Genomic DNA, 26510 nt, shown 5'->3' with positions numbered 1-26510 from the left:
TCTCTCGCCCTCCGTTTGCAGTGAAGAAGCCTCCCCCCCCCTCGCGGTGCTGCAAAAATGAACTGCCTACTTCTCTCCGGATTCCTTCTCGGCTTCATCTCCCCGAGGCTGGCTGAGGACTTTGACCACGCGTACACTGACCTGGAGCACTACAGAACCATCTACATCGCAGGTAGGAGGAGGGGAGGGCTGGGGGGTAGGGGTTCCTGTGAGCAGGGGGTTCAGGACAGACTGCGGTGAGGCTGCCTCTCTCCCTCTCTCCCTCTCCTCTAATGCAGCAGTGAATAAACCATGCCCCCGTGCATCTCTCCCACTGCACGTCACCTCAGCAGTGCCCCGAACATGCATCGTGCACTGCCCCCTCCATCCCTATAACCACCCCCCTACAACCACCCTCACCCCCTCTCTATCACCACCCCCCCAAACCACCCCTCTCTATAACCGCCCACACACCCTACAAGCCCCCCCCCTACAACCGCCCTCACCCCCTCTCTATAATCACCCGACCCACAACTACCCCTCCCTATAACTGCCCACGCACCCTACAACCACCCCCCTACAACCACCCTCACCCCCTCTCTATCACCACCACCCCCAAACCACCCCTCTCTATAACCGCCCACCCCCCCTACAACCACCCCTCACCCCCTCACCCCCTCCCTACAACCTACATCCAGCATATTACCACCCTCCCCCTACAACCACCCCTCACCCCCTCTCTATAGGCACCACCCCTCCTACAACCACCCCTCACCCCCTCTCTATAGCCACCCACCCCAACACCCACCCCGCCCTACTCGCTGTGTAACCCGAGCGCTGCTTTTACTACAGATGATGAATTAATGATAAGAGAGCGGCGTCTCGCTACACTCACAGCCCCGCCTTATCTGTTGACCGTATCGTCTCCAGTTCGGTGTGTGTTCTGTTGACTTTGTGCTGCAAAACAGACCGGTTTGGATTCATGGTTGACCTTGTGATACAGATGGTGAGACACATCTAAAGCAAGCATAAAGCAATATAAAAATGAACCTCTTTTTCTTTTGGGTAAGGGTTAGGAAAAAAGGTCCACTGTTTTAATTTAGGGAAGCTTTTCAAAATGTAATGCGTTCCCTCTTGGATCTCCATTTAGTATGCTCCCTCCTTTTCAGGAAAAACAACAAAAAATAATCATCGTTTTTGGTGGAGGGTAATTTGATTCCTACAATATGTGTAGTCATGACTTGTGTGGTCCAATGATGTCATAAACCTGGGCTATTGCCAATGTAGGGGGAGTTCCCAGGATATTGTGGGATACTTGCTGACTTGTGGACTTTCTCACTGTCTCATCGACTTGCTAACCTCTTCTGTAGCTTCAAATGATCTGTGTCACTTTAATTAACCCCCCCCCGATAAACTTGCAGGAGCACCTGCTTGAGGTTAGTAACCGTTTGTTGAGCGGGGAATAAATACAGAGCTGCACAGTGTCATAACACACGTTGTCACTCGAGTGTAACAGAGTACATGCATAGCCCCAGGTGCCAGGTCCCTGCCGAGAGTCAGTCTGAATGCCAGCAAACCTGCACCGTGACCTTGGGGATTTGTCTACACAAATGGGCAGATGGTTTGGATTTGGGCTGAAGAATAAGTGTGCTTGTTTTCTCGATGACCTCAAACATGGAACTGGCCTTGATTCCCTCAGGCTTGTTTTCTGTTTGTTGGAGTTGCTGTTCCGCAGCTTGTCCAAGCTTCTCTCTGCCCTGTACTTATACATTTCTAATCATTTCATCGGCCTTTCAGCAGCGGGTGTTTTCTGTCACTCCCAGCACAAATTATATTTTTCTGCTATTCAAAAATGTTATGAATTATTTCACATTTCCCCCATATGTAGTGATGCCAAATTACTGGGGTGGTTTTCTGTGGCCTCTTAGAGAAACAGATGTTTCCTATCAAATGTGAGCACAGAATGTTACTGGGCGAAGCTGAACTAAAAAGACAGTTAATGGCTTTTTAACAGACTAGAGAATTGTATCGCACTGTATTGCATGTGTTTATTTTACACAACATTCTTCTCCATCCTCTATTCTTTCTCTCATGTGCTTGAAAAAGGCTATGATGGCTTCCCCTAAAAAATACAACAGAGTATACAACAATTAACATTCAAGCACAAAGAGCCACATGAAATATGAGACCTTAAAAGCTGCAATGTCAAAAACCTAAGTTCTGTTGAGCTCTGTGCTACACAGACAACCAGAAGCCTTCCCAGACGCTGTACCACAACAGCGTTCTGTGAGTTGTGGGATGGGAATTCTGCAATTGCTCTGCATTGCACCTTTTGATTCACTCAAGAGTAGCTGTGCTAGAACAGTTGCTTCCTCTGTCTCTCTCTTGCGCTTTCTGAGCCTGGCATGGCAGTCAGCTGCAGGCTGAGATAATGCAGCGAGGAACCAGTGGAACATTGCTGCTAATTACTTAAATGCCAATAGGTCCAACTGAATTATTTAATTAAGACAAATGACCTTTATCCAAATTATTGGTGGTAGTTCACAGCAAGTTTCCAGCATTTCAGTTGGTTGACTTTACCTGCTGGAGATAACAGAATTTAAATCACGCTTGGTCTACTCATTATGGTAGGGGAAGATAGAAAATTGAGATATGTTATAAAATAGGCGGCACGGATGGTGCAGTGGGTAGCACTGCCGCCTCACAGCAAGGAGGTCCTGGGTTCGAATCCCCGTTGGCCGGGGCCTCTCTGTGCGGAGTTTGCATGTTCTCCCCGTGTCTGCGTGGGTTTCCTCCGGGTACTCCGGTTTCCTCCCACAGTCCAAAGACATGCACGTTAGGCTGATTGGAGAGTCTAAATTTCCCGTAGGTATGAGTGTATGAGTGTATGAGTGTATGAGTGTATGAGTGTGTGAGTGTGTGAGTGTGTGAGTGAATGGTGTGTGTGCCCTGAGATAGACTGGCGACCTGTCCAGGGTGTATTCCTGCCTTTCGCCCAATGTATGCTGCGACCCTGATCAGGATAAGTGGGTTCAGATAATGGATGGATGGATGGATGGATGGATGGATGGATGGATGGATGGATGTTATAAAATACAGTGCTGTGCAGACGTCTTAGGCACCCTAGACGTTCATTTATATATATATATATATATATATATATATATATATATATATATATGCCAGATTATATATATAATCTTTTGGAAAATGAATATTTGGAAATCTCAAATGTGAGATGTTCTTTTATACTAAATAAACATATTATATATATACATACATATATAGATACATATATATATATATTTAGTTTTATAAATTGTATTTAATTTTAAAAAGTAACATATTACTGTAAGCAATTTACTACTTTTTACATACAAACTTGATCAAGGCTGTCTGAGATCAGAAGTAGGGAGCCAAACAAAGTCTGCAGAAGAACTGTGGCAAGTTCTCCAACATGCTTGGAACAACCTCCCTGCTGATTGTCTTATAGAACTGCAGGGCAGCGTTGGCTATCTCAGAGAAGTGAGGCAATTTTAATGCCGAAGGGTGGTCACAAAAAAATATTGATTTGATTCAGTTTTTGCTGCCAACTATTCTGCCAAATTACTCAAATGTAATGTATAGTACATTTATTTAGGACCTTACATTGAATTATGTTTTAAAGAATCTTATCTGTACAGAATGTTATACAGGTGCCTAAGACTTTTGTACAGTATTGTACATTCAAACGAAAATTTTCTTAAAAGGATGGCCATGTCAAAAACTATCCAAAAATATGCAAAGATGCTGCCACAGCCAAAAGCTTGTGATTCATAGCCAATACTTTTAAAACTACATCACTCAATAATTATGTTATTTGGGTACCCTGTACACTGAAAGAAAATTCAAGATTCAAGTTAAATAAATAAATAAAATGGTCATTTAATTTAAATACTGTTGTTGAGTCAAATAAGATTTTTTAGATGTGCCAACATGAAGAATTTGGAGGATTTATTTAATTGATCACTTTTAATTGGGAATTAAAAGTAATGCAGGTGCATTTAAATGAGCATTGTCCCATGGCATTTGAGCTGAGGCTAATACAGCATAAATCTAAAGTCTTTAGACTGCAGGCAGGAGGAGAGAACTGCACGGGCCCTTGTGCTTCTGCGTAAACCTCCATTGATGTCTTTCCCTCTTTTCTCTGCATTTCAGATGTAACAGGGGAGAAATTGCCTGTGTCCAAGGTGGGATTTGAACCCCGGCCTTCTCAATTGTCCAAATTATTTGTTGAACGAACGCATTACCAGTCAGCTAACAACGTTCTTTTGAATTTGAGGGTTACGTCATTAGGGAGTGCTGTCACGCGATAACCTGCTACCAGCCTTCCCTTTCACTGCACTTCACCATGCTTACTAACAAACTAGCTGAGCTACCCATGCTACACAGACACACAGGTTTTTAATATTGGACTGTATTGTTTATATAAACAATAGAAATTTGCACTGTATCAGGTTGTGGAAATAACTCACAATTGTACTGTAAGGTGCTATTGTAGGCACCTTACAATACACCTTTTTTTTGGTGCTAATGTGCAAATTAAGATCTTTATTGAAGAATATTAAGATCTATTTTGAGTTACATTCAAGAATAGCTGCCACTCACTTGGCCTTTCCTGTTATTTGTATTCAGCAGGGCAACCTTTCTATAATGAACTTCATATGCACAAAAAACAATCATGTTTTGGTGCAGTCCATAGCTTATTCATGTTGAATAACTAACCATGCGAATTAAAGCTTTTTTCGTTTTGTAAGAGGTTTGTTTAGAGACGGGAAATGTGGAGAGTGTCTGTTGTTTCATCCCGAGGCTGCCATCTGAGCAAAATGTTCTGAGTAAATTCACTCGATTTTAATTCACTTTGACTCAATTTTCTCTTGAGAGGAGAACTTCCAGAGAAGATTGCCATGGAATGTTTTAACTAAAGTGAAGCATCAGCTGATGCCAAGTTTAATAGCAAAAAGGTTGAAGACAAAATGCTTAGTTAAAAAAAGTATCTGCAGGTCTCGCTTTGGCATTGAGAGTTGAGTGCATGTCATTTTACATGATTGAGAATTTAAAGCCTTTAATAGCTAGCTCCACACCATCTTAATATGGTGGCTCCTGAAGTGGCCTAGAAGATGGCCGAGGCAGGTATGATTTCGAATTAAGGTCACTCCTTTAAGCCCTTAACCTTCCTTAAAAAAGGTATTCCATAAAAACTCAGGGAGTTTTTAGGATGTAAAGTGCTAACTTGCTGGACATGAAAATTGAGCCCTTTTTTCATTCTTGACAATTCAGTGAAATTACGACATTGCCAAAAGACTGAGGTGCTTGGCAAAGTATAATGTTCAACTATAATTCTCTTTCTAGCATCATCACCCTGCCTGACAGGCATGATTTTACAAACTGTAAGCCAAGCCAGCTGCATTGGAAGACAGCATCTGCCAAGCAAATAATGTAATATAACCATGACAATCCCCCTATAACCACCCTTTAGTGAATGTCCTCCTTTTGGATGATAGTTGCTTTTAAGTTAAGTTTGCTGCCATGGAGAATGGACAGTCAAACATTTGACATTAAATCAACTCTAAAAGACTATGTTCTGCTTTCCCGATTGGCCTCACATGAACTCTGTCACATTTGGCTAATACTCAGCGTTTTACTATGCAGTGTTTGCTGAGCCAGTAATATAACGTGACTTACGACAAGCTCAATTTTCAATCTCATACATTGGCTTCGCTACAGCGCCTAACCTTCCCTCTGTGGGCTTTTTACATTTCAGAAAACGGGCCCCGCCTCTCAGTGACGACGGAGCAGACCAAAGTGATGTCCAGCCGCGGTGGCAACGCCACACTGCCCTGCAAGTTCACCCGCGAGGCCACGGTGGCCCCCAACCCCAAACTGAGGATCAAATGGACCAAGCTGACCTCGGACTACCTGAAGGAGGACGACGTGTTCGTGGCCATGGGCTTCCACAAGAAGAGCTACGGCAGGTTCCACGGCCGGGTCTATCTCCAGGGGGCCGCGGAGAACGACGCCTCGCTAGTCATCACCGAGCTCACCCTGGAGGACTACGGCAAGTACAAGTGCGAGATCATCGACGGCCTGGAGGACGGCACCGGGGTTGTTACCCTGGATCTGCAAGGTGATTTCCCAGAATCCCGCTGTCGTTTCTGACCCGCCCACGCTCGCTCAACCTGAATTGCAAGTTGTTTCTGGACTGGACTGGACATAAATTACTGGAATTCAGAACCACATTTCCAGTAGAATTCTGACAATGAAACGTGGCCCAAACAACTTGAATAAATCAACTCCTTTATCCCTCAGGAGGAAAATTTATATTTTGCTGATCCCAGCTTTGCATGACAAGCACAGAGTAATTTTGTAAAACTTGAAATAAGCATGCAACACTCTGGGGAGAGGGCGGTTAAAATGAGAAATACAGGTTGCAGCTGGGGTTTGCCATACTCATATTCGTTAAAGAATATTTGTATGTTCATATCTTAAAAAATATTAATGTAAATATATACAGTTGACATTACTGTCAATGGAGCATAAATTTTGGCGATGTACAATATTAAGTTTAAATGATGTGCTGTGTAACACAGTAATACAGTATCCTGCTGTAAAGTAACAATAATAGCACAGTGAATATTATAAAGTTACTAGAGCCAAGTACAGGTATTACAGCAGGAGATATTTGAAATATTTGACCAGTATTAGTGCCTCTTTTGCAACACTCATAGTTGTGAAGAAAAGGTATGTTTTAACGGCTTGTAGCGTAGTGGTTAAGGTACATGACTGGGAGCCACAACGTCAGTGGTTCGAATCCCGGTCGAGCCACAATAAATGATCCGCACAGCCGTTGGGCCCTAGAGCAAGGCCCTTAACCCCACATTGCTCCCCGGGCGCTGCACTGTGGCTGCCCACTGCTCCTAGGTAACTAGGACGGGTCAAATGCAGAGGACAAATTAACCCACAGGGTTCAATAAAGTATATCTTATCTTAACCATAATTTTGGATTTCAACAATAAGCTGCTGTGGAGGTCATGCTGATAGTTCTCTTCATGCACTCACTTCACTGACTAAGCTGGGGGAGGCCTCCAATCGATCATCTCACGCTTCTGGAACTGAATCCTCTCTGAGGGACAACACCTGAGCACCCATAGTAATTAGCCTTCAGAAAATCCATACATCACACTGAAAATATCCAGCCGATATTCTAGAGAAAATCCCATGACAGATTCCGAACAGCCTCGGCACAAACACTGTGCTGGAATTTCACTCAGCTAGAGACATGCAGACACACCCTACACTGTGATAAGACGTAAACTTAAAGCCTGTGCTCGCGTCTCCTGCTGCGTTAATGGTCTGTTTTCACTGCAGTATCGGTGGAGGGAGGAGCTTGTATATTGTGCATCCAAAAGTGTACCCCAAGCGGTACTGACTGGGGATCAGGTTTAATTACACTATCATTTTTCAGTTATGGGTCAGAGGGAAGATGAGCCTTAGTTGGAATTAATTCATTTCCTCGTATCATGCAGTGTTAACACGGTCAGTGCATGTGGCTCTCAGAAGACAGGTTAGTGCTGGGTTTAAACACCTTTTTTCACCTACTAAATTGAGACTTGAGACTTAGTTGTCAGACAATTAACAATTTAGTAAAAGCAAGTTTACTTTTTACCAACCGTTTTTGTGCTGAAATTGTCAACTGTGTTTATGAAACAAAACAGTTGCCTTTAATTATGAGTTCATGTGGAATGACTCCAGGCCTTCTTGTTAGTCTGGCAGTGTGGCCTGGTCCAAAAGAAGCAGTCCTCATTTCAGGAAAACATGACTCTAGCTTACCCTGCGAATACTTTTAACAGCCTGTCCTTGTACAGAAGGATGTTGTAGGTGTTAAATTTAGTGGCTGCAGGGGAAGAAGTGGCGCACTAAAATAACTGGAGGTGGCTCCCCTTGTGCCTCCATCTCTGGCTCCACTTCAGCCTCGTGCCCTAAAATACAAAATCAAAGCTTTTCCATTCTCTCCAAAATGAAAAACAGGGGACTGTTCATTTCATCCCTGCAAATGTACATAGTAAGATCCATTAAAGTTTTTGTGTAATCCAAATGGATTGCAATGTATTTTCAACGCATACATTTCAATCATATAGAAATAGAAATAGAAAAAAATATGTATCTTTTTCTCATAGAAAAAAAATGAAATAGAAATAGAATTTTTTTTTTAATGGGTATTTACTTTTATTAAGAATGTGTGAACATATTTTGAAAATATATTCATGGAAAATATGTTGGAACATAAATCAAGCAAAAACATGCATTTTTATAATGGAAATGTATACATTTATTGATTGCATGTGAACATTATACGCATTACACCCATTAAACAGCATTTTCTAGGAACATACATGCTTGCACATGCAGTACATTTGTTTATATTTTCAGTGTGATCTTCTAGTATAAGAGATATTATACTTAATAAATGTATGGTATATCCTCAAACGTGTGGAGACACTGATCCACATCTGCATGTCATTCGGCAGGGATTGTTTTCCCCTATTTCCCACGTCTGGGGCGCTACAACCTGAACTTCCAGGATGCGGAGAAGGCTTGTCATGACCAGGACGCGATCATAGCCTCCTTTGACCAGCTGTACGATGCCTGGAGAGGAGGGCTGGACTGGTGCAATGCTGGCTGGCTCAGTGATGGGTCTGTGCAGTACCCCATAACCGTGCCCCGTGAACCCTGCGGGGGCAAGAACACCGTGCCCGGAGTCAGAAACTACGGCATGCGAGACAAGGAGATCAACCGATATGATGTCTTCTGCTTCACATCCAACTACAGAGGTGAGCCTAAACCATGAGTATCCTCACTTTGTCTAGGAAGATGAACTGATAGCAGGAATGCATTTAGACTGCTTCCCAATTTCCTCCATTCAGACACATTCACAGCCTTCAAGCCCAATTGACCCAGGCTTGATATACTGTAACTTCACTGTGCTTCTTCTACAACATGGTTTAAGACATTAAAGAGTGGTTCAGTTCGTTCTTAGAGGCTTTACCAATGCCAAAATATGTGAGGCTACAGTACTGTGTAAAACATTTAATCAAATGAACCGAACAAAAATGTTTGACTTTCCACAGCAAAAATGTTTTATGAATAATTATATCAGGTCCACTTATTTGTCATAGTGCCACTATCATCACTAGCTATCATTTTCTTTCACACTATTTTTATTGATTTCAATGTTGAGGAGGTAGTACATTATGATGCGAAACAAATATGGGTCTCTGATTACACGTGAGCGGATTTCTATTGCATATTGTATATTACTGTCTGGTAATATTCGGTCATTTCCTGCAGGGCGGTTCTACTACTTGATACACCCGAAGAAGCTGACGTATGACGAGGCGGTGCAGGCGTGCCGGAAGGACGGAGCGCAGATCGCCAAGGTGGGACAGATGTTCGCGGCCTGGAAGCTGCTGGGCTATGACCGCTGTGACGCGGGCTGGCTGGCCGACGGCAGCGTGCGCTACCCCATCTCACGCCCCAGGAGGCGCTGCAGCCCCACAGAGGCAGCCGTGCGCTTCTCCGGCTTCCCCGATAAGAAGCACAAGCTCTACGGCGCCTACTGCTTCAAAGCCAGCAGAAACGCGTAGTAGAAATAACGCCACACCCGAGAAATTATTTCACTTTACAAAAAAAAAAAGGCAAGTGGGAATTAGACTTAAACTAGTACGAACGAATTCAAACTGTGATAACGTCCCTTTCTCTTCTAATACTATAGTAAGAAAGTAAATTGAGAATCAATCATTTTCATGCGGTAATGAACGAAACTTTTTTTTGTAAACTGAAAGAAACTTATTTCATTGTTAATCATTCTCAGATATTTTAAATTAATGTAATTTTATCAGGAGTTCTATATTAGAAAGTATAGTATAGTGGGAATTGGGGTGGGGGGTTGGGAAGAGGGTACAGGACCAATTAAAACACTGAGTGACATCAACCCAGTATCTTCCATGAATCGATGGCGCATGTAATAGCTTAAGGAATTTGTTGGGATTGGACAAAAAATAAAACAAAACAGTAAAGCTTCTCAAAGTGGGAACTGATATGCTTGGGCACTTAGAGTTGTTGGTTTGAAATAGATTAGACATTTTGGTGGACAAACAAAATCAACACATCTTATGGAGTGTATCATCCATCCTGTATGATTGCAAAAGTAGGCTATATCTCTGTGTGGTTTAAAACAAGAATGATCCATCTGATTCCTGAATGGGCAGATGCCCAATCTGTCTCAAGGCTGAATCCGTTCAGAGGCATTGGACTTTATGTACAAATTAGCACAATGCGTAACAAGCACCTTTGCTGTCTTATATGTACCATCTACGTATGTGGGGTGCTATTAAGTGTGATGTACTTTGGTCAAACCTTTGTGTATTCCGTTTTCAATTATACTGTAAATGTCTGTGGACCAAACTGCCATATTTATATCATTATCATATAACTACACAGAATATGAATAAAAAAGAAAAGCCATAGATATATGGGTTTTATGTTTGTCTATTATCCTGTAAACAACTACTTTTTTCAGACAAAGAGGCATGCATTCCTTTGTTCCAGTGTTCTCTTTTAGTGTAATATATACTGTATATTCCTTAAGACGACATTTTCTTCCATGTTGTCACTTGTTTGTTAGATGCAATGCTAAGCCCCAGTACAGCTAATGACAGAAAAATAGCATGTACATGAGTGGGTAGTGAATGGCAGCAATCATTTCATTGAGGACAGCAAAAGCAAATGCAAAAAAAAAGCTATCAACTACAACTTAGCAGTACAGTATCCAATACATTGTTCCCACTGCCTAATTCCGTCATCATTGCTTTGCAATGGGAATGAATATCCTTGACGCTTCCTGAGTTCTCAAATGTACGTCAAGCACTGGAACAAATGAGCAGGGTCTCTGGCAACAAGTAGCGTGCTGCTAATGAGCAATGTCACCGCACCTGCTGACTGCATTAACTTATGGTAGGCACAACTGGTTTACACACGTCTAATATGCACAGATGGCGGAACTTAGCCTGAGTTCACACAACAAGCAGCTCGGTCTGTCCGTGAGCGACGCCCGCAAAAAATATGAACTGCAGGAAATGTTTCTCCGGCTAATTTTGTCACTCAGTTGTCCAGGTGCTCGGGTTGCTGGCCGTCGCTCAGCTTCGTAGAAAAGGAATGGACTTCCGGCAAATGGCCAGCCCAATAGCTCCCTGTGTGAATGGGAGCTACTCTTTTTCTTTCCCGTTCCCTTTCTGCTAGGGCACATGGTGCAAAATATAAGACAGAGGGATGCTATGATGCTCACCAATGCATTTGATACTCGTTGGAATGATTTTTAAATGTGTAGAACAATTTAGCCCTCAAGTATCAGGTTATCTTTGAGTAGCTTTCCTGGGACACCTTTTATTATTATTATTATTATTATTATTATTATTATTATTATTATTATTATTATTGATAATACTATTATTGATAATATTATTATTGATAATACTATCTATGGAGCGTATATCATGAACTCAGGGCAGTTACAGAAATCAACTGCTGGACAGAAACTGACCTTTTTTTTTTAAGTAGCTTAATATTTGTTAGACATGAAAGAAATTCCACAATCCTCCCAAGTATGTTACTAATGTATTTTAGTTTTTTCTTGAATCAAAATACTGTTCACACTTTTGGACAAACAGGATTTGCTGTCAGTTTAACCCTATCCACTAGGAGTAGCAAGCAGAAACCAATTTTGCTATTAAAAAAAAAACAAAAAACAAAAAAACAAATAAACTGGGTAAGAAAGCTGGCAAAATGGAGTTCCTGTTGCTATTGTGCCCATACTAGCATAATTGTGCTTGCTTTTTTCCCATCTGGCAACTCTTCTGGTTGAAACTGGTTGACTGACAAGAGTGGGTTGACTTAACAGAGCAATGTCATTTCACAAAATATGCTTGAAAGCCATGACACACCAAATCAAACATTTATTTTCTAATTATTGTTATGTACATAAAACATTACTTTGTCAAAGTATTGTTTGTATCTATGTAAAATACCTTTTGACCCAAAGTCAACACGAGAAATAAAACCATTTAAAACATAAATTGTTGCAATTGTATATCTGTCCTGAGTGCACAAAAACAGTGTCATTTTGATGGTGGATGAATATGCACATATTTAATTTTATCATCTATGTGTTTCCTCTGATTGCATTAATAATTAACTGCAGAACACACCTTATGGTTACACAAAGAAATTACATAACCTTTTACACATAGTCCCCCAATTTCAGGGCAACATAATGTTTGGGACAAATTGCTTTGCATATGTTTTTGATTAGTCAGGTGTGCTCAATTGCTGCCTTAGTGCATGTATAAGAGAGATTTCTTGATTCAAGGCTTTTGATTCCCTTTTGCTATGTTTGTCAATATGAGGACCACACCTGCCTGACAGATCAGATTCCTGCCTGACAGATCAGAAACTCTTCAGGAGAGAGGTGTGGAAGTGTCAATGACTACTGTATACAGAACACTTCACAAACAGAACTACAGACTACACTGCAAAATGCAAACCACTAGTTCACCACAAAAACTGGAGGGCCAGGGTACAGCTCGCTAAGAAGTGCCTTGTTCTGGACTGATGAGACCAAGATTCACATGTATGGCAAGAGCAACATGTGGAGGCAAAATAGAATAGTCTGGCCCAAGATCTAAGAGATCTATGAAATGTGGTGGTGCGGGTCTTATGTATGGGCATGTATGGCTACTCACTTGTCTTCACTGATGATGTAAATGCATATAGCAGAGCTCACTGTATCTTCCAGCTGGCCGTTCATTATCCTTTGGGTGTTGTTGCACATTGTTTTGTTTTCTCGCTATCACAAGATATTTGCATAGTCTCCAAAAACGCAAACTGCAGCGGTTCAAAGGATCTGTGATAAATAAAAGCACCCAATAGTTTTCTTGCCTGTGTTCACTGACCAGTGACTGGGATTGTTAATTAATTGTACAAAAAGACATTATCTACCAAACCCCAGCCTAGTCTAATTTAAAGCAAAGCTAGATATCCCCTAGCTAGATTCCTTCCCTATTTCGGTGGTCAGCCATTTTTATCATCATGGATGTTCAATAAAGGGGTGTCCTTCTTCATTAAATTGGTTTTAGATTTGTATGTCATATGAATGACAAGCTATTGAAAATGTATTATTATATTATATATTATATAATTTTCATAACATCACTATGCCATTTGGTTTTTCATTGGTCAGTTATATGAATACTGCTTAGTCTCATCAACAGTATGTCACTTTGGATAAAGGCATCAGCTAAATAACATTTAATGTAATAACTAAAGATGCCCCTTACCATAGATCTTGATTTAGACCTGCAAGTCATATGGACTGGATGGTTCTGATCAATAATTCTAGTGATATTCATAAAAAAATAATTGCACTGTACACATTCAGTGGCGGCACGGATGGTGCAGTGGGTAGCACTGCCGCCTCACAGCAAGGAGGTCCTGGGTTCGAATCCCCGTCGGCCGGGGCCTCTCTGTGCGGAGTTTGCATGTTCTCCCCGTGTCTGCGTGGGTTTCCTCCGGGTACTCCGGTTTCCTCCCACAGTCCAAAGACATGCAGGTTAGGCCGATTGGAGAGTCTAAATTGCCCGTAGGCATGAGTGTGTGAGTGAATGGTGCGTGTGCCCTGCGATGGACTGGCGACCTGTCCAGGGTGTATTCCTGCCTTTCGCCCAATGTATGCTGGGATAGGCTCCAGCCCCCCTGTGACCCTGATCGGGATAAGCAGGTTCAGATAATGGATGGATGGATGTACACATTCATGGCAATCCCTTAGCATCCCTTGGAAAGCTTTCATATTGAATTACTGTCAAATGTCCAGTACTGAAAATGAAACTTTACCACAGTCTCCTTGTTGCTGAGCTGGCCTCCACTTTACTGCAGCTTCTGCACATACTCTACTCCACCACCAGATTTCAAATCAAATAAGCAATAAATCACTTTTGTTTCCCAAACTCAACGCCATCATTGCATATCCTAAGTGTGCTTATCGAAAGACAAAAAGGCTTGACTATGGATATTTCCCATTTCCTATATGGACTTAATTGCTTGCTTTTCCCAGCTTCATTTCCTCTAGTCATTACAAACATCACATTTGTTTTCAGCTAACCTTCTTGGCTATATAAAGGGTATCTGAATAAATAAATGTGTTACTGGTTAAACAACATTGCGATTGTATCGCTGTACCTAGGGCACTGTAGAAAACATTCATTGTTGTTTATTCCCACAACTGCCTGAATTAAATAGTTATATGTTTTCAATTGAAAATATTATCTATTGGATCAACTGCACCTTCACCAAAGCTACAGTAGTCAACATGAATACATTCCTTACAACAGCTGTGTCATGGGATTTGAACACCAAATTGACATTGATGTACCATTGTCAACAGAATTATTTCTCACTTTACAGTGATGAGGGTGAAGCTTGCATCAAGACACTACCACTTCTACAAGGGAATCTTATAGCATGCACCTGGGTGATGCATGGCAGCCATTTTGCTTCAGAACACTCAGTGGGAGATCTTTAGGCAATGAAATTAGGGCACGATTAGGTGGCAGGTTGTGATGAGTGTCATGGGGTCTTCAGTGACCTCAGTCAGTCAGGACCTCAGTTCAATGTCTCAACTGAAAGACGGCATCTCCTACAGCACAGTGTATAACTGATAATGCACCTATGTACAGTAACTCTGATCCACAAACATAATTAATTAGGTTTAAAAATCATATTAACCCATAGACATGCAATACTTTCAGATTAGATCAGAGTGAACAAGATGTATTTCCCTCCTTCATTAGGACTTAGAGAAATTAATTTTTACCAGATGTCTAACACTAATCTTGTAATAGATATGCTGGATTGTGACCCATAAAGGTCAAATAATGATCAATGGAACAGCATTGCAATTATACATGCAATCTGTCCTGGAAATTAACCAAATTAACCAGTAGCCTACCCGCATTAAAAAAGCTTAGGGATAGATACACGGAATAAAATACAAAAGGGCGTATTCCGTATGAGTATGTTAATTTTAAGGGGTGTATTTGTCATGGCTTCCCTGGCCAGAGATGTAGTGTACAGTGCAGTCCGTAAGTATTTGGAAAGTGGGCCAATTTTGTTCTTTTGCCTCTGTACTCCAACACATTGGATTTGAAATTAAATAATTAATATGAGGTTAAAGTGCAGACCGTCACATTTATTTTGAGGGTTTAATATGGATTTAATACAGGTTTAATATGGATTCACCCAATATGGATATATGTAGGAATTACATCCCTTTTTATATGTAGTCCCCCCATTTTAGGGGACCAAAAGTAATTGGACAGTCTTGATTCTAGGCTTTTGATTGCCTTTTTTGTCTGTTATTGCCGTTTGTCAACATGAGGACCAGAGCAGTGTCTCACTAGCCTATTTATAGACCCACTAATTCTAAAAGTTGGATTTCACTTAAATGCTTAAACAAAACGAAAACCCCCTCTTCCTTTTGCCCTCCTATTGGTAGATTGCCACGATGAACACAATCAAAGTGATGGGAACTCACTTTGCCATTTGCGCCAATGCAGCTGAAATCTTGTGCATCTTGTGCAAATCCGTGAGACTCTTCACATCTAAAAACATATTATAGGAGGCATATTCTCATATTGTACATAAATACCGGCTGACCAGAGCAGGTGGGTAGTGGCATTTTTGTGCAGCAATGTTCTATTATGAAACACAACCCACATATACAAATGATCACTAGGGGGTGGTGGTGCCTCACTAATGGTACATTTAACTAGTAACTCTTGTTTACTGTATAAGAAAACTCCCTAACATGACAGTATCAGCCCATAACTAAGCTAAACCTGGCAGTATGTCTTATGAATATGCCCTGTTTCAGAAGAAGCAGGCATCCTTTCACTCATCCAGAATCAAAGACTAACCCTTCTATTTTACATTTACAAAACCCTAATCTTGTTTTAGACCTAACACATTTCCTTAACCATATGTACCTCATTTTAACTCCATAACACTTGGAGAACTTTTCTGACATACTGTATATGATTATTTAAATTGCATTTACTCAATAAAATAAAATAAATACAAAGTCATCTGTTTGAAGTAATGTATTTACTAAGTATTTCACCAAAAAGAAAAATATATACACTCAGTGAGCACTTTATTAGGTATTTATTAGACTTATTTTTTAGACTTCTACTACTGTAGCCTGTCTGCTTAGAGTTATGATCATTGTGTGTTCAGAGATGCTCTTCTGCCTACCACTGTTGTAATGTGTGGTTACACATTGTTTGCGTTACTGTCACCTACCTGTCAGCTTTGACCAGTCTGGCCATTCTCCTCTGACGTCTCTCATTAAAGTCGTTTCTGTTTGCAGAACTTCTGCTCATTGGATGTTTTTGTTTTTGGCACCATTCTTTGCAAACTCTAGAGACTAGTGTGCGTGGAAATCCCAGCAGGAGATCAGTAGTTTCTGAGATACTCAAACCACCCTGTCTGCCACCAATATTCATTCACTTAGATCACATTTTTTTCCCCTTTCTGATGGTTGATGTGAACATTAACTGAGTAGCTGAGTAGATAATCGCATGAATAAGTAGGTGTAATAAAGTACAAATGGAGCAGTCATCTGGCAGTCGGAGGGCTGCCAGTTTGATCCTGCCCTGGGTGTGTCTAAGTGTCCCTGAGCAAGATACCTAACCCCTAAAATGCTCCTGACGAGCTGGTTGGGGTCTTGCATGGCAGCCAATCGCCATTGGTATGTGAGTGTGTGTATGAATGGGTGAATGAGAAGCATCGATGGTACAGCGCTTTGGATAAAGGCGCTATATAAATGCCAGCCATTTAATAAAGTGCTCAGTGAGTGTATGTGTCTCAAAAGGCTTCGTACATCTGACCCTTAATGTATATATTATAGTTTTTATTTCCCCTTTTCCTTGTTTAGTTCTGAGAGCTGTGATGGGTGGTATCCCACTGTAATGGACATACTGCAGCCCACAAGGGCTTTGGTTGAATCCTTGAGCTGATAATGTGCAGTTCACAAAGAATGTTTACTTTGCATTTGCTGAAATGCACATGTCTATTCATTATGTGTGCATAGTGAGGGTCGATATTAATAACGTATCTGATTATTCAACTGTCTTATTGTCAGGCTATATCTTGAGAAAGACAGTTGTTTCCATTAGATTATACATTCTACAATTAGCTTGTTTTCAGGAAAGGAGTTTACAAATTGTTTTATAAATGTAAAATTGTTGGGAGAATTGATTTAATGTTCTTCACTTACATCTGATTACATAGTTAATTTCATGAGTGTCTCTGAGGGCCGGGATATGGGGTAAACCAGTTTTACTTTTATTAATGTTTTGCCTATTTCAATGTGAAACAATCCAAGTGACTGAGCAGTGCTCACCTGTTTACGAGTGTCATTGTAAATATAAGATCAGCTATATTTCCATGTGTTGATATTGTCACAATCATCATAAGAATAAACAAGAAAAGAAAACAGTAGACACAAAATAATGTATTAAAATGGGTGGCCTTCTTTGGTGACATAGAGCATGTACAAAAAGGTAAAAGTCTTCACAAAGCATAATTCACAAACATCCCAGACATTCACATTATACAATAAAGTTATGATATAAATACAAATAAATGTGCATTTTAATGATAAAACACAAGACAAAAAAAGGAGAAAATAAAAGAAACAAAAAAACAGTTTTAATTCCGGACATTGCTGGTGGGGACGAGACAAATGGATTGACATGAATCTCTTGTGCAACACAAGTTTATAAAAAGGTTTCAGTGTTGAGCCGATGGCTTACTGATGGACACAGTGAATCTGGGGCTTTGGTTTCCACACTAAGCCCGGACTAAGTCATCTACATGTCTTTGTGAATGAATCCTACAGCACCATCTCTATTACAATGACTTGTATTTTGGCCTCAGTTCAAGTCTATCCACAACATGCTTTTCAGCTGTAAAAACAGTACCGTTATTCAGCACTTCCATAGCATCAAGGTTGAAACAACTGATGAAAGGATTCACTTTCCAATAAAAAGTGCAGAGCATATTTTCATTCAATTTAAGGACAAAGTCACATTTAGGATAAACTGTAACGAGGCCTTGTGTTTTCATCGTATATCCTGCATTGCATAAATATATTTCTGCATCTCTATCAAAACTGTGCCATGAAAATATATCATTGCTTCTCCAGGATACCTACACATGTGAAAAAGTGTGTTAAAATAAATTATTTGCAGCTCTCATCAAAAGCAATTGTTCAAGTCTCTGAGTTTTTTTTTTCCATAAAGTACATTCTATTAAGCGTAGATGAAGCTGGAGCAGCTTACACACATTAAGACCCTCGGTTATTGGCAAAGCAAAGTCACTATTAAATATGAAGGCGAAATAGCAGTTTTCTATTGACATGGCAAGGAATTCAGAAGCAAATAGTGGATGTTAATATAAATTTATATTATCTTTATAAAAAATTCCCCTTACCCTTGTATAGAATATCCAATAAACTAAATCTCTGTGGTTTCACTTTAAGTTCTAATGTCAGAGTTGGAAGTTCTCTGCAAGCAACAGTCAGGCACTAACATTCAAAGTAAGTTTTCTTGCAACTTTTTTTTATCATACTATAAATGAAACAAACATATTAAAACGGTTATATACACAAACAAGAACCCACTTATTAACTTATTATAAATTCTATAAGAAAACTATTTAAAATGTAGATTCCTATATTTACTTGTATGTGCGGTTCAAAATGCTGTTCAACGTTCCTGCCAGAAATGTGAAATCTGATTGGGTCAGACCTGCAGTCCTATTGGCTTGCTCCTAACACAGTCAGTACAGATCACACAGTTCTCCTCACACTGTGCGCAATCTCATTTCCACAGGAAGTGTGGCCCTCCTTTCAAAACATAAAATGTCACATGACAGAAGCATGTGCATGATCTCTGAATTTATTAGAAAATTTGACACTGACATTTGATATTTAAGATAAAACCTTGCGTTGTGCCTGTCACATTATTTGTTTCTATTGTAAATTCTATGCTCATGTACAGAAGCTGCTGAAGTGTGAGCCCATTTATGGAACAGTAATCAGTCTCTCTGAAGGTGAAAGTCTTAAGAACCAGTTTAAGTGTTTTTTTCATTTGATGTACTGATTATTTACATTATTTGAGCTTTCCACTGTTGCCTATTTACATACAGTATGCTGCTATTCCCTTGACTCTTTCCCCTTTCAATAATGTTCCAGGTATTTTGCCTCACAATGTAAGTTTGTAATTATCAGCTCCATGTGAACAGGAGTCATAGATAGGAGACATGAGATCATAAGTAATTCCTGTTAAATCAGAGAGGAAGAAAATAAAAGTACATTAAAATTCTCCAGCAAAGGGACTTTGCGAGTCAACCAATGGCAGACAGAGATAGAGAGATTATTCAGGGCCAGCTGACAGAGTCCCTTTGGTTGTCCTTGGATTCGGCCTTTTTAGGAAAAACAAAATGGCGGAAATGGTTGTGAAACATTCGAAAGGCACCTGATGATGCATTCTATTTTTCAGCTGTCTGTCAGGAAAAAGCATATTCCACGCTTGTGCCATGGGGGACTCGCAGGGATCAGTGGTTATTTTTCTCCTGTCTGAGGGCCCAGCGGTGTACATGTCGAGCTGACTCATCGAATCTCCTCTTGGCGTTGTTGTAGAAGTTGTTAGATTGAAATTTTGGTGAGTATGTCCTTTGGTAGGTGGAAGCTATAACAAGATACACAGAAAAATTGGAATCCCATTATTGTATTGAATTTGTGAGTTCATTCTAATTTTACTGTGAATGAACACACATTGACAGGGTCTCATACCTACATTGTGAATCCACCTCTTTCTTATAACAGAAAGGCCAGATGTGCCACTATTGGCCAGTTTCACAGATACATATCCTGGACTAAATAGAATTTTGGATGGAGAATCTAGGACAATTAAATCTAGGACAAGGCTTTATCAGTGTCTACAACTGGCCCCATATATCCCATAGTTTTACCACATGCTAACATTTCTGGTCTTAATTTAACTCTAGCAGTGTTTATATGAGTCTAAGGGGGATAAACTCTATTACTCTATTAGAGTAAAATGTTGATTGGCCACTGAACATCTTATGAACAGCTCACATAACATTGAGAGAAAGTTCTGGACACTCACGGCTGATGCAGGAGATTTTGGGCTCGTCCCATTGGCCATCGCCACGGCAGCGGATGGTGGGCACGTGTCTCTGGATGAAGCCGTCCTTGCAGTGGTAACGCACCAGAGAGTTGATCTCGTAACGAGGCCTCATGCTCCCGAAGATTCGGGCGTCCTGCACCACCGGGGGCTGGCTGCAAGCCACTGCAGGGAGAAGGAGAAGGAACTGACACCATGCCCTGACTCTGTTCCAGAGAGCGGTACTCTTATGAAAATCACTCAACCCTTCTTTATGTAACGTCTCTTTTTATGAAAAGAACAACAAAGAACTAAAATGTCATATTGAGTCCTTTGTAGCTCAATATAAGTATTCGCTTTAGGGCTGCAAGATCAAATCCTGGTTTTTATAGACCTAATAAGAATAGCTGCCACCAAGGGGTATAAATCCGATTTTCCATCTTTTTAAATCATACCTCATACGGTAGTAAACAACCAAACAACAGAAGCATGGCAAAATGCTTCTGGGGAAAAAAAAAACATCACCGATAGCTATTGGATGCAGATAAGACAGCCAAGCAGCAGCAAGGCCTTCCAGCTTCCATGTGATTGAAAAAACGAATTACATGATCACATATCAGACTTTTGAACGACCAATAAATATCAGTGATGCTTTTTTGTATCAGGGAAGCATTTCACATGGCCACTGAAGTGTTGTTGTTTACTACCATGTCTGTTGATATGTTTACAGAGAAAATTGCTGAAAGTTTGCCTATAGTCCCCATGGTGGTGGTTTTTCTTATTATGCTTCAAAAATCACAATTCCATATACATATATCGTGCACCCTACTTGACTTTATTTCACTGAACATTCATTCATTCAAGACAACCAGCTGGCATATTCATTTTGAGGTAAATGACAGCACCGTGGCATTGGGATTCTCATTTGGTCCACAGAGAACAACGCCCCCTACTGGCTCACCAACAGCTCTTCCAGCAGCATCTTAACTTTCCCAGGAGGTCTCCCATCCAAATACTAACCAGGCCCCAGGGGTTTTCCATGATAAAGATCACAGTAACAGCCCCTGACGGAGAAGCACACTGTAGACATGTCTGCAGGGTGACCCCTCACCTGTGCCCTTCTTGCAGGTGAAGGTCAGGTGGTAGTTGCAGGGCACGTCATTCCACTGCCCACTCTCATGCCAGATCATCACCACACAATCCTCGCCCGTGGAAAAGAAGCTGTCTGGCTGGTTTGGTCTCCAGTTCTCATATTGCTGCAAAAAAAGCACAACATAAAAATGCTATGAGCATGTGTTTTTCCAAATGCCAACATAAATCGAGTGCTTCAATCAAAGTAAAAATAAAAACAATGAGCTCGCAAGGAAAATGGTTTTAGTTATTAAAGTTAATTACACAATTTTATGCTTTCAACTTCTATCAGATGCTTACTGACCCAAACAATACTGAAATACTGTTACTGGAGAAGTTATTTGGAACTAGCCCATACCCACAGGACAATCAGATATGACTTAAATATGTTGTAAGCAGTCATTGGTCCAATCTGATCAGTTTGATACGATGTCAAAGGAAAACAATGCAGTGGTTTCAGGATGTTGATTCGAGCCATGGGAACAGCGGTCTCTACAGCCAGCTCGGACAGAGATGGAGCTCTGGCAGGGTCCGGCAGCCGATTCCCTCAGCATGACTAAGCCCATTACGTCAAGATCTGATAACGTCTTCTGCGAAGTGTCTTTTCGCCGGCCAGAAATGGCCGCAGCCTTCTCTCTCTCGCTGAGGGGAGGCGCCCCGACCCACACACTTTATTTAGGCTCTCAGGTCTATATACCACACTTTATTTAGGCTCGCAGGTTGATATACCACTCTGGTATAAACGTTTAAATGTCTTATTTACACACTGCGGACTTAGAATTTCATTAGACCAGCTCTGAAATGTAAACTTCACGGAACACAAGTAAACCTCCAAGCTTCTCTTTTTCTTATTCACTGGTGTACATTTAGGCATTTTGCAGACAGCCTTTTCCAGAGAGACTTACAGTAATTCTGCTGCTTTTCAGTTGTTTCGTGGGAAGTAAAGTGAACTTTCACATTATCTTGTACCTCAAACACAGAAAAATGCAGTATGGATATGAAAACATGACATTTTTGTCATTTACTAACTTGTTTGTTTATCTCAGCATAAAACACCAGTTTATAAAACAGAGTAGGCTTCTGGTAAAGTGGACTCAAGCTTATATGATTTGATTTATGGATTCTAATTAGTTTGGTGATGGCTTGAATGAAGAGGTGAACAGCTGTAAATTTTCAGTCGCTTAGGGTGAGGGTTACACCAGGAGACTCTGTTGTATAATGTGGAACGGCTGGTGTGGGACACCGACACATCAACACGCTCGCTTGAACAAAGCTGCCCTTGAGTCCTACAGACCACACTGCTGCTCCCCGATCCCCCCTTTCTTGTCTCTTCCCTCCCAGAAGCCTGACTTCCATACAGACTGCGCATCCCCGGCCTCTCGCACATTCAGACCTGATTACTGCCCGATATAATCCTGCTGCTTCGCAATTCATACGCTCGAGTCTCCTGCTCGCTCCACCTCTAGAGCTATGACAAATCACAGAAACGATTCTGCTCCAGGTGAGTATTGATGGCTCTTCCCATCCAATAACAGGTATGAAATACGAAAGCTCACCCATCTCATTCACTGGATAACATATAGGCAACTACAGGGACAATTACAACTACAATTGCATCTGCATACGTGTTCTGTCTGAGAAAAGCACAGCCATAAAAGTGTTTTTGTAATTTTCCTCAGCAACACCCGTCCTCCCTCATCTCTGTACATGATTTGTGGTGATATGCAACATTTTTATTAGCTGTCTTTTTTCTTTGGACCCAGCAGGTTGTAAGTTAAATTGCACATTTTTGACTCATATTACAGAGATCAGTAATATTTGTGCGGTGAACTGGACCCTAGGGGGCGCACTTACTCTTCTCCTGCTTCATTTGCAAAAACCTGGACAAGTGGTTAAGAGACTCAGGGACTCAGGAGTTCAGACACAGCGCATGTTTTCCCAGAACTTGACTGAAACATTCTGAGTACCAAAGCATTACTGAAGAACAGGTCCCTCAGCTGAATCTCTGTGGTACTGTAGCTTTACAAAAAGCAGGACAAACCAAATAATTCCAGAAACTAAGGAAACAACATCCTCACCGCAAACACACTTTATCTTAATCTCGGGGTGATCACACAGACTGCTTTTTGTAAAGCACTTTCTCTGAGGCCTCTGCAGAACTACACACACACACATATAAACATGCACACACAGAGACACATGCATGCACAACACACACACACACACACACACACAAAAACATGCATGCACACACACAGACTTAAAATCTTGACAAGGCTTGGTTAAAAATATATTGTTTTAAATGTTAATTGGCCTGCAATGCAGTTGCGTAACTAACCCCAAACACAAAAGCTCTGTTTCCCAAGACAATTAAACCACACTGGACAAGCTTTCTGATGAGAAGCAGGCAGTCCTGGTTCATTTTTTAAAGTATCGCAAAGCCAGGCAGATTTTCAACCACTGGAGATGAATGGTCTGAGGATTTTGTGCTAAAACAATAAACTTTCAGTGAGTACGATATTTTGAGCCCCCACACGAAGGTGCTTATCCCATATTTCTGACTCAAGTCTTATTTCAAGGCTGGCTATTTGCCTAAAGGTCTTTCATCAAAGGCATAACCTGTCCAGTATATGCGCTCATATAGCCCAGTGTGACATGGTGGTCAATGGATCACAAAATAACAATCAAGAAGTCTATCTTATAAGACAAGAAAAGGTTTTGCCAAATGCCCTGAACCTAGGGGCGGCATGGCTCAGGCAGTAAGAGCGGTCGTCTGGCAGTCGGAGGGTTGCTGGTTCGATCCCCCGCCTGGGCTGTGTCGAAGTGTCCCTGAGCAAGACACCTAACCCCCAAATGCTCCTGACAAGCTGGTCGGTGCCTTGCATGGCAACCAATCGCCGTTGGTGTGTGAGTGTGTGTATGAATGGGTGAATGAGAAGCATCAATTGTACAGCGCTTTGGATAAAGGCGCTATATAAATGCCAACCATTTACTTGTATATACTGTATGAGAGTATCAGAGAGAGAAAGACAGAGAGAGAGAGAGAGAGACAAAGAGAAAGAGAGAGAGAGGGGGCTAGGATTCTGTTGGATAAACTGCTATAGCCCGTAGTCTCATGAAATAATAGAGCCATTCTGCCTGTCATTGTGAATGATCAGTAAAAGCATCCTGTCCTGCCTCAGTGGGCTTGATACCTTGGGTTACCTTGGGATTGTCTTTGAAGCCTGACTCTAGCTGCAGGCCACATCTGCCAAAGTGCAGCCTGAAACCACAGAGTGAATACCCAGAACACAGAAACAGCACCTGGGTGGCTTTTCATCACTTCTTGTCATCACAAGATATACCTCTGCCCCACAGCATCAGATCCATCATCTGCTCCTTAGAGTAGACTGCTGATACAACTGTGTGATTACGATGGGTGGGGGACAGTCAGGCATGGACAGTCATAATACAATGACAAATCGTATCAGAACTTTCTCGTATCACTCGTGGGTGCACCAGAAAAGGTTTCTGGTAGGCGATCGTGGACCAGGGGTGGGACCTTACATTTTTGGGTTTACCAAAAACAGGGCGTGCCTACACAGTGTGCACTGCATAAAACAAGCATGGCCTTTTCTCTTCACAAACGCGGTTGGCCAGATTGCTGAAAATGCCAAATTGCATTTGCAAATAAATAATACTGTGAAAATGCTGGAAGACTGTTTAAAGAATCCAGGACAGTGAGTCATCGACAGCACCCTGTGAGCGCCGCCAGTTTTGAAAAGGTCATCTTCCATGTGGACCCACACTGGGGAACAGATAATGCCTTGCATGCTACAGTACTCCATTTGGGCACTAAATAAAGGTCATCCAGATTAGAAGATAAAACTCCCTGAGTGATCAGTAAATTGTGAAAAAATCAAGGTACTGCATACTATATCACTTTGTTCAGAAATGATTTGTTTTACTGTATTGAAACTGCTTCTTGGAGGGAATGAATAGCACAGATGGAGTCTACTGATCTCAGCCTCTGTCTTTCACCGAAAGCGAGGTGCTCAGCTGAACGCTGCCACATTCATGCAGGGGCACACTGAACCTTGTAAAGGTATGCTATACGGCCCCGTCCCCTGCTTTCCTCTGACAGGTGGGGCCCACTTACTCCCAGAGCCCAGCTTCCTGTAGCTTCCTGTATCTGTCCACACCTGTGTCATCGCGGTCAAAGAGCTTCCATCTGGACGTGCAGGTGAGACCACCGGCAGAGTACCTGCAGATGGTCAACGCTTTTCCCTGCCCTCCAGTCTCCTCCTATCATTCTATCCTTCTGTCCTCTGTCACTCTGGCTTTGAAGTGATGGACAACCGATTCAGCTGCTCCACACAAACAGTAATTAGGTGCTACAGTACACAGTCCCCAGACTGGTATGCTGCTGTGATACACTCCACTACTCCACACAGGCATGCTTGTGCATGCACACACATACACCCACACATACACGCACGTGCACACACACATACACACACAAAGGTGTGCATACATGCACGCACACAAACATACACACGCACATACACAAACACACAAACGCGCACGCACACACAGAAAAAGCAAACACCTGTTTAATTGGACAGTACTGAATCTATCCATTCGCACAGAAAATAGACACACTGAGTCTGGAAGTGATTGTTGGAACACTCATGGGGATATCGCTGACCACACTCACTAGCAGAAGTGATTATCACTGAGTAGCATCCCCTGTTTCAACCCTCACAGTGATACTTGAGTTCAGAAGGGTGGTGTTACCGGTGCATCGTAAATCAATGATGTAGGGGACGGCTCTGTTATTTCATACAATCTTCCTCAATAAAGTAATAATTTCTTACCATGGGACGGCCATCTGTCCAGCGGAAATCATTCTCGAACATCTTGTCATTCAGGCCAATCCACTGATAGTCATGCCCCAAGCCTGCCAGCATAGAGTCAAAGTCAGGAACTGACCTGTTTGCCATATTAAACTCTCAGCTCAACACAGAGACCCCTTTATACCTCTGAATCATTTTTTAAAAATCTAAAAGTATTATGTGTTCA

The 26510-nt window shown here is 41.5% G+C and overlaps 2 protein-coding genes across 6 annotated transcripts in view; one reads left to right on the top strand and one right to left on the bottom strand.

Annotated features, from left to right (window-relative positions):
* hapln1b (hyaluronan and proteoglycan link protein 1b) overlaps nucleotides 1-12149 on the top strand; it is a 30982-nt gene extending 18833 nt beyond the window's left edge. For all 3 annotated transcript variants that reach the window (XM_061262936.1, XM_061262935.1, XM_061262937.1), the window contains exons 2-5: nucleotides 22-172; nucleotides 5783-6145; nucleotides 8547-8849; nucleotides 9367-12149. In XM_061262936.1, coding sequence (XP_061118920.1) covers nucleotides 58-172; nucleotides 5783-6145; nucleotides 8547-8849; nucleotides 9367-9662 — 1077 coding nt within the window. In that variant the 5' untranslated portion in view covers nucleotides 22-57 and the 3' untranslated portion in view covers nucleotides 9663-12149. The remainder of the gene's footprint in view (nucleotides 1-21; nucleotides 173-5782; nucleotides 6146-8546; nucleotides 8850-9366) is intronic.
* A 5472-nt stretch (nucleotides 12150-17621) lies between these two features.
* Nucleotides 17622-26510, bottom strand: part of LOC133105535 (versican core protein-like) — a 39420-nt gene continuing 30531 nt past the window's right edge. For all 3 annotated transcript variants that reach the window (XM_061215696.1, XM_061215694.1, XM_061215695.1), the window contains 4 exons: nucleotides 26306-26388; nucleotides 21430-21574; nucleotides 20322-20504; nucleotides 17622-19880 (listed from right to left, as the gene is read on the bottom strand). In XM_061215696.1, coding sequence (XP_061071680.1) covers nucleotides 19747-19880; nucleotides 20322-20504; nucleotides 21430-21574; nucleotides 26306-26388 — 545 coding nt within the window. In that variant the 3' untranslated portion in view covers nucleotides 17622-19746. The remainder of the gene's footprint in view (nucleotides 19881-20321; nucleotides 20505-21429; nucleotides 21575-26305; nucleotides 26389-26510) is intronic.

This window comes from Conger conger, chromosome 12 (genome assembly GCF_963514075.1).
Source record: "Conger conger chromosome 12, fConCon1.1, whole genome shotgun sequence".
Classification (NCBI taxonomy): Eukaryota; Metazoa; Chordata; class Actinopteri; order Anguilliformes; family Congridae; genus Conger; species Conger conger.
Note: the sequence above shows the minus strand (reverse complement) of the source record. Positions and strands in the feature narration are given on the sequence as shown.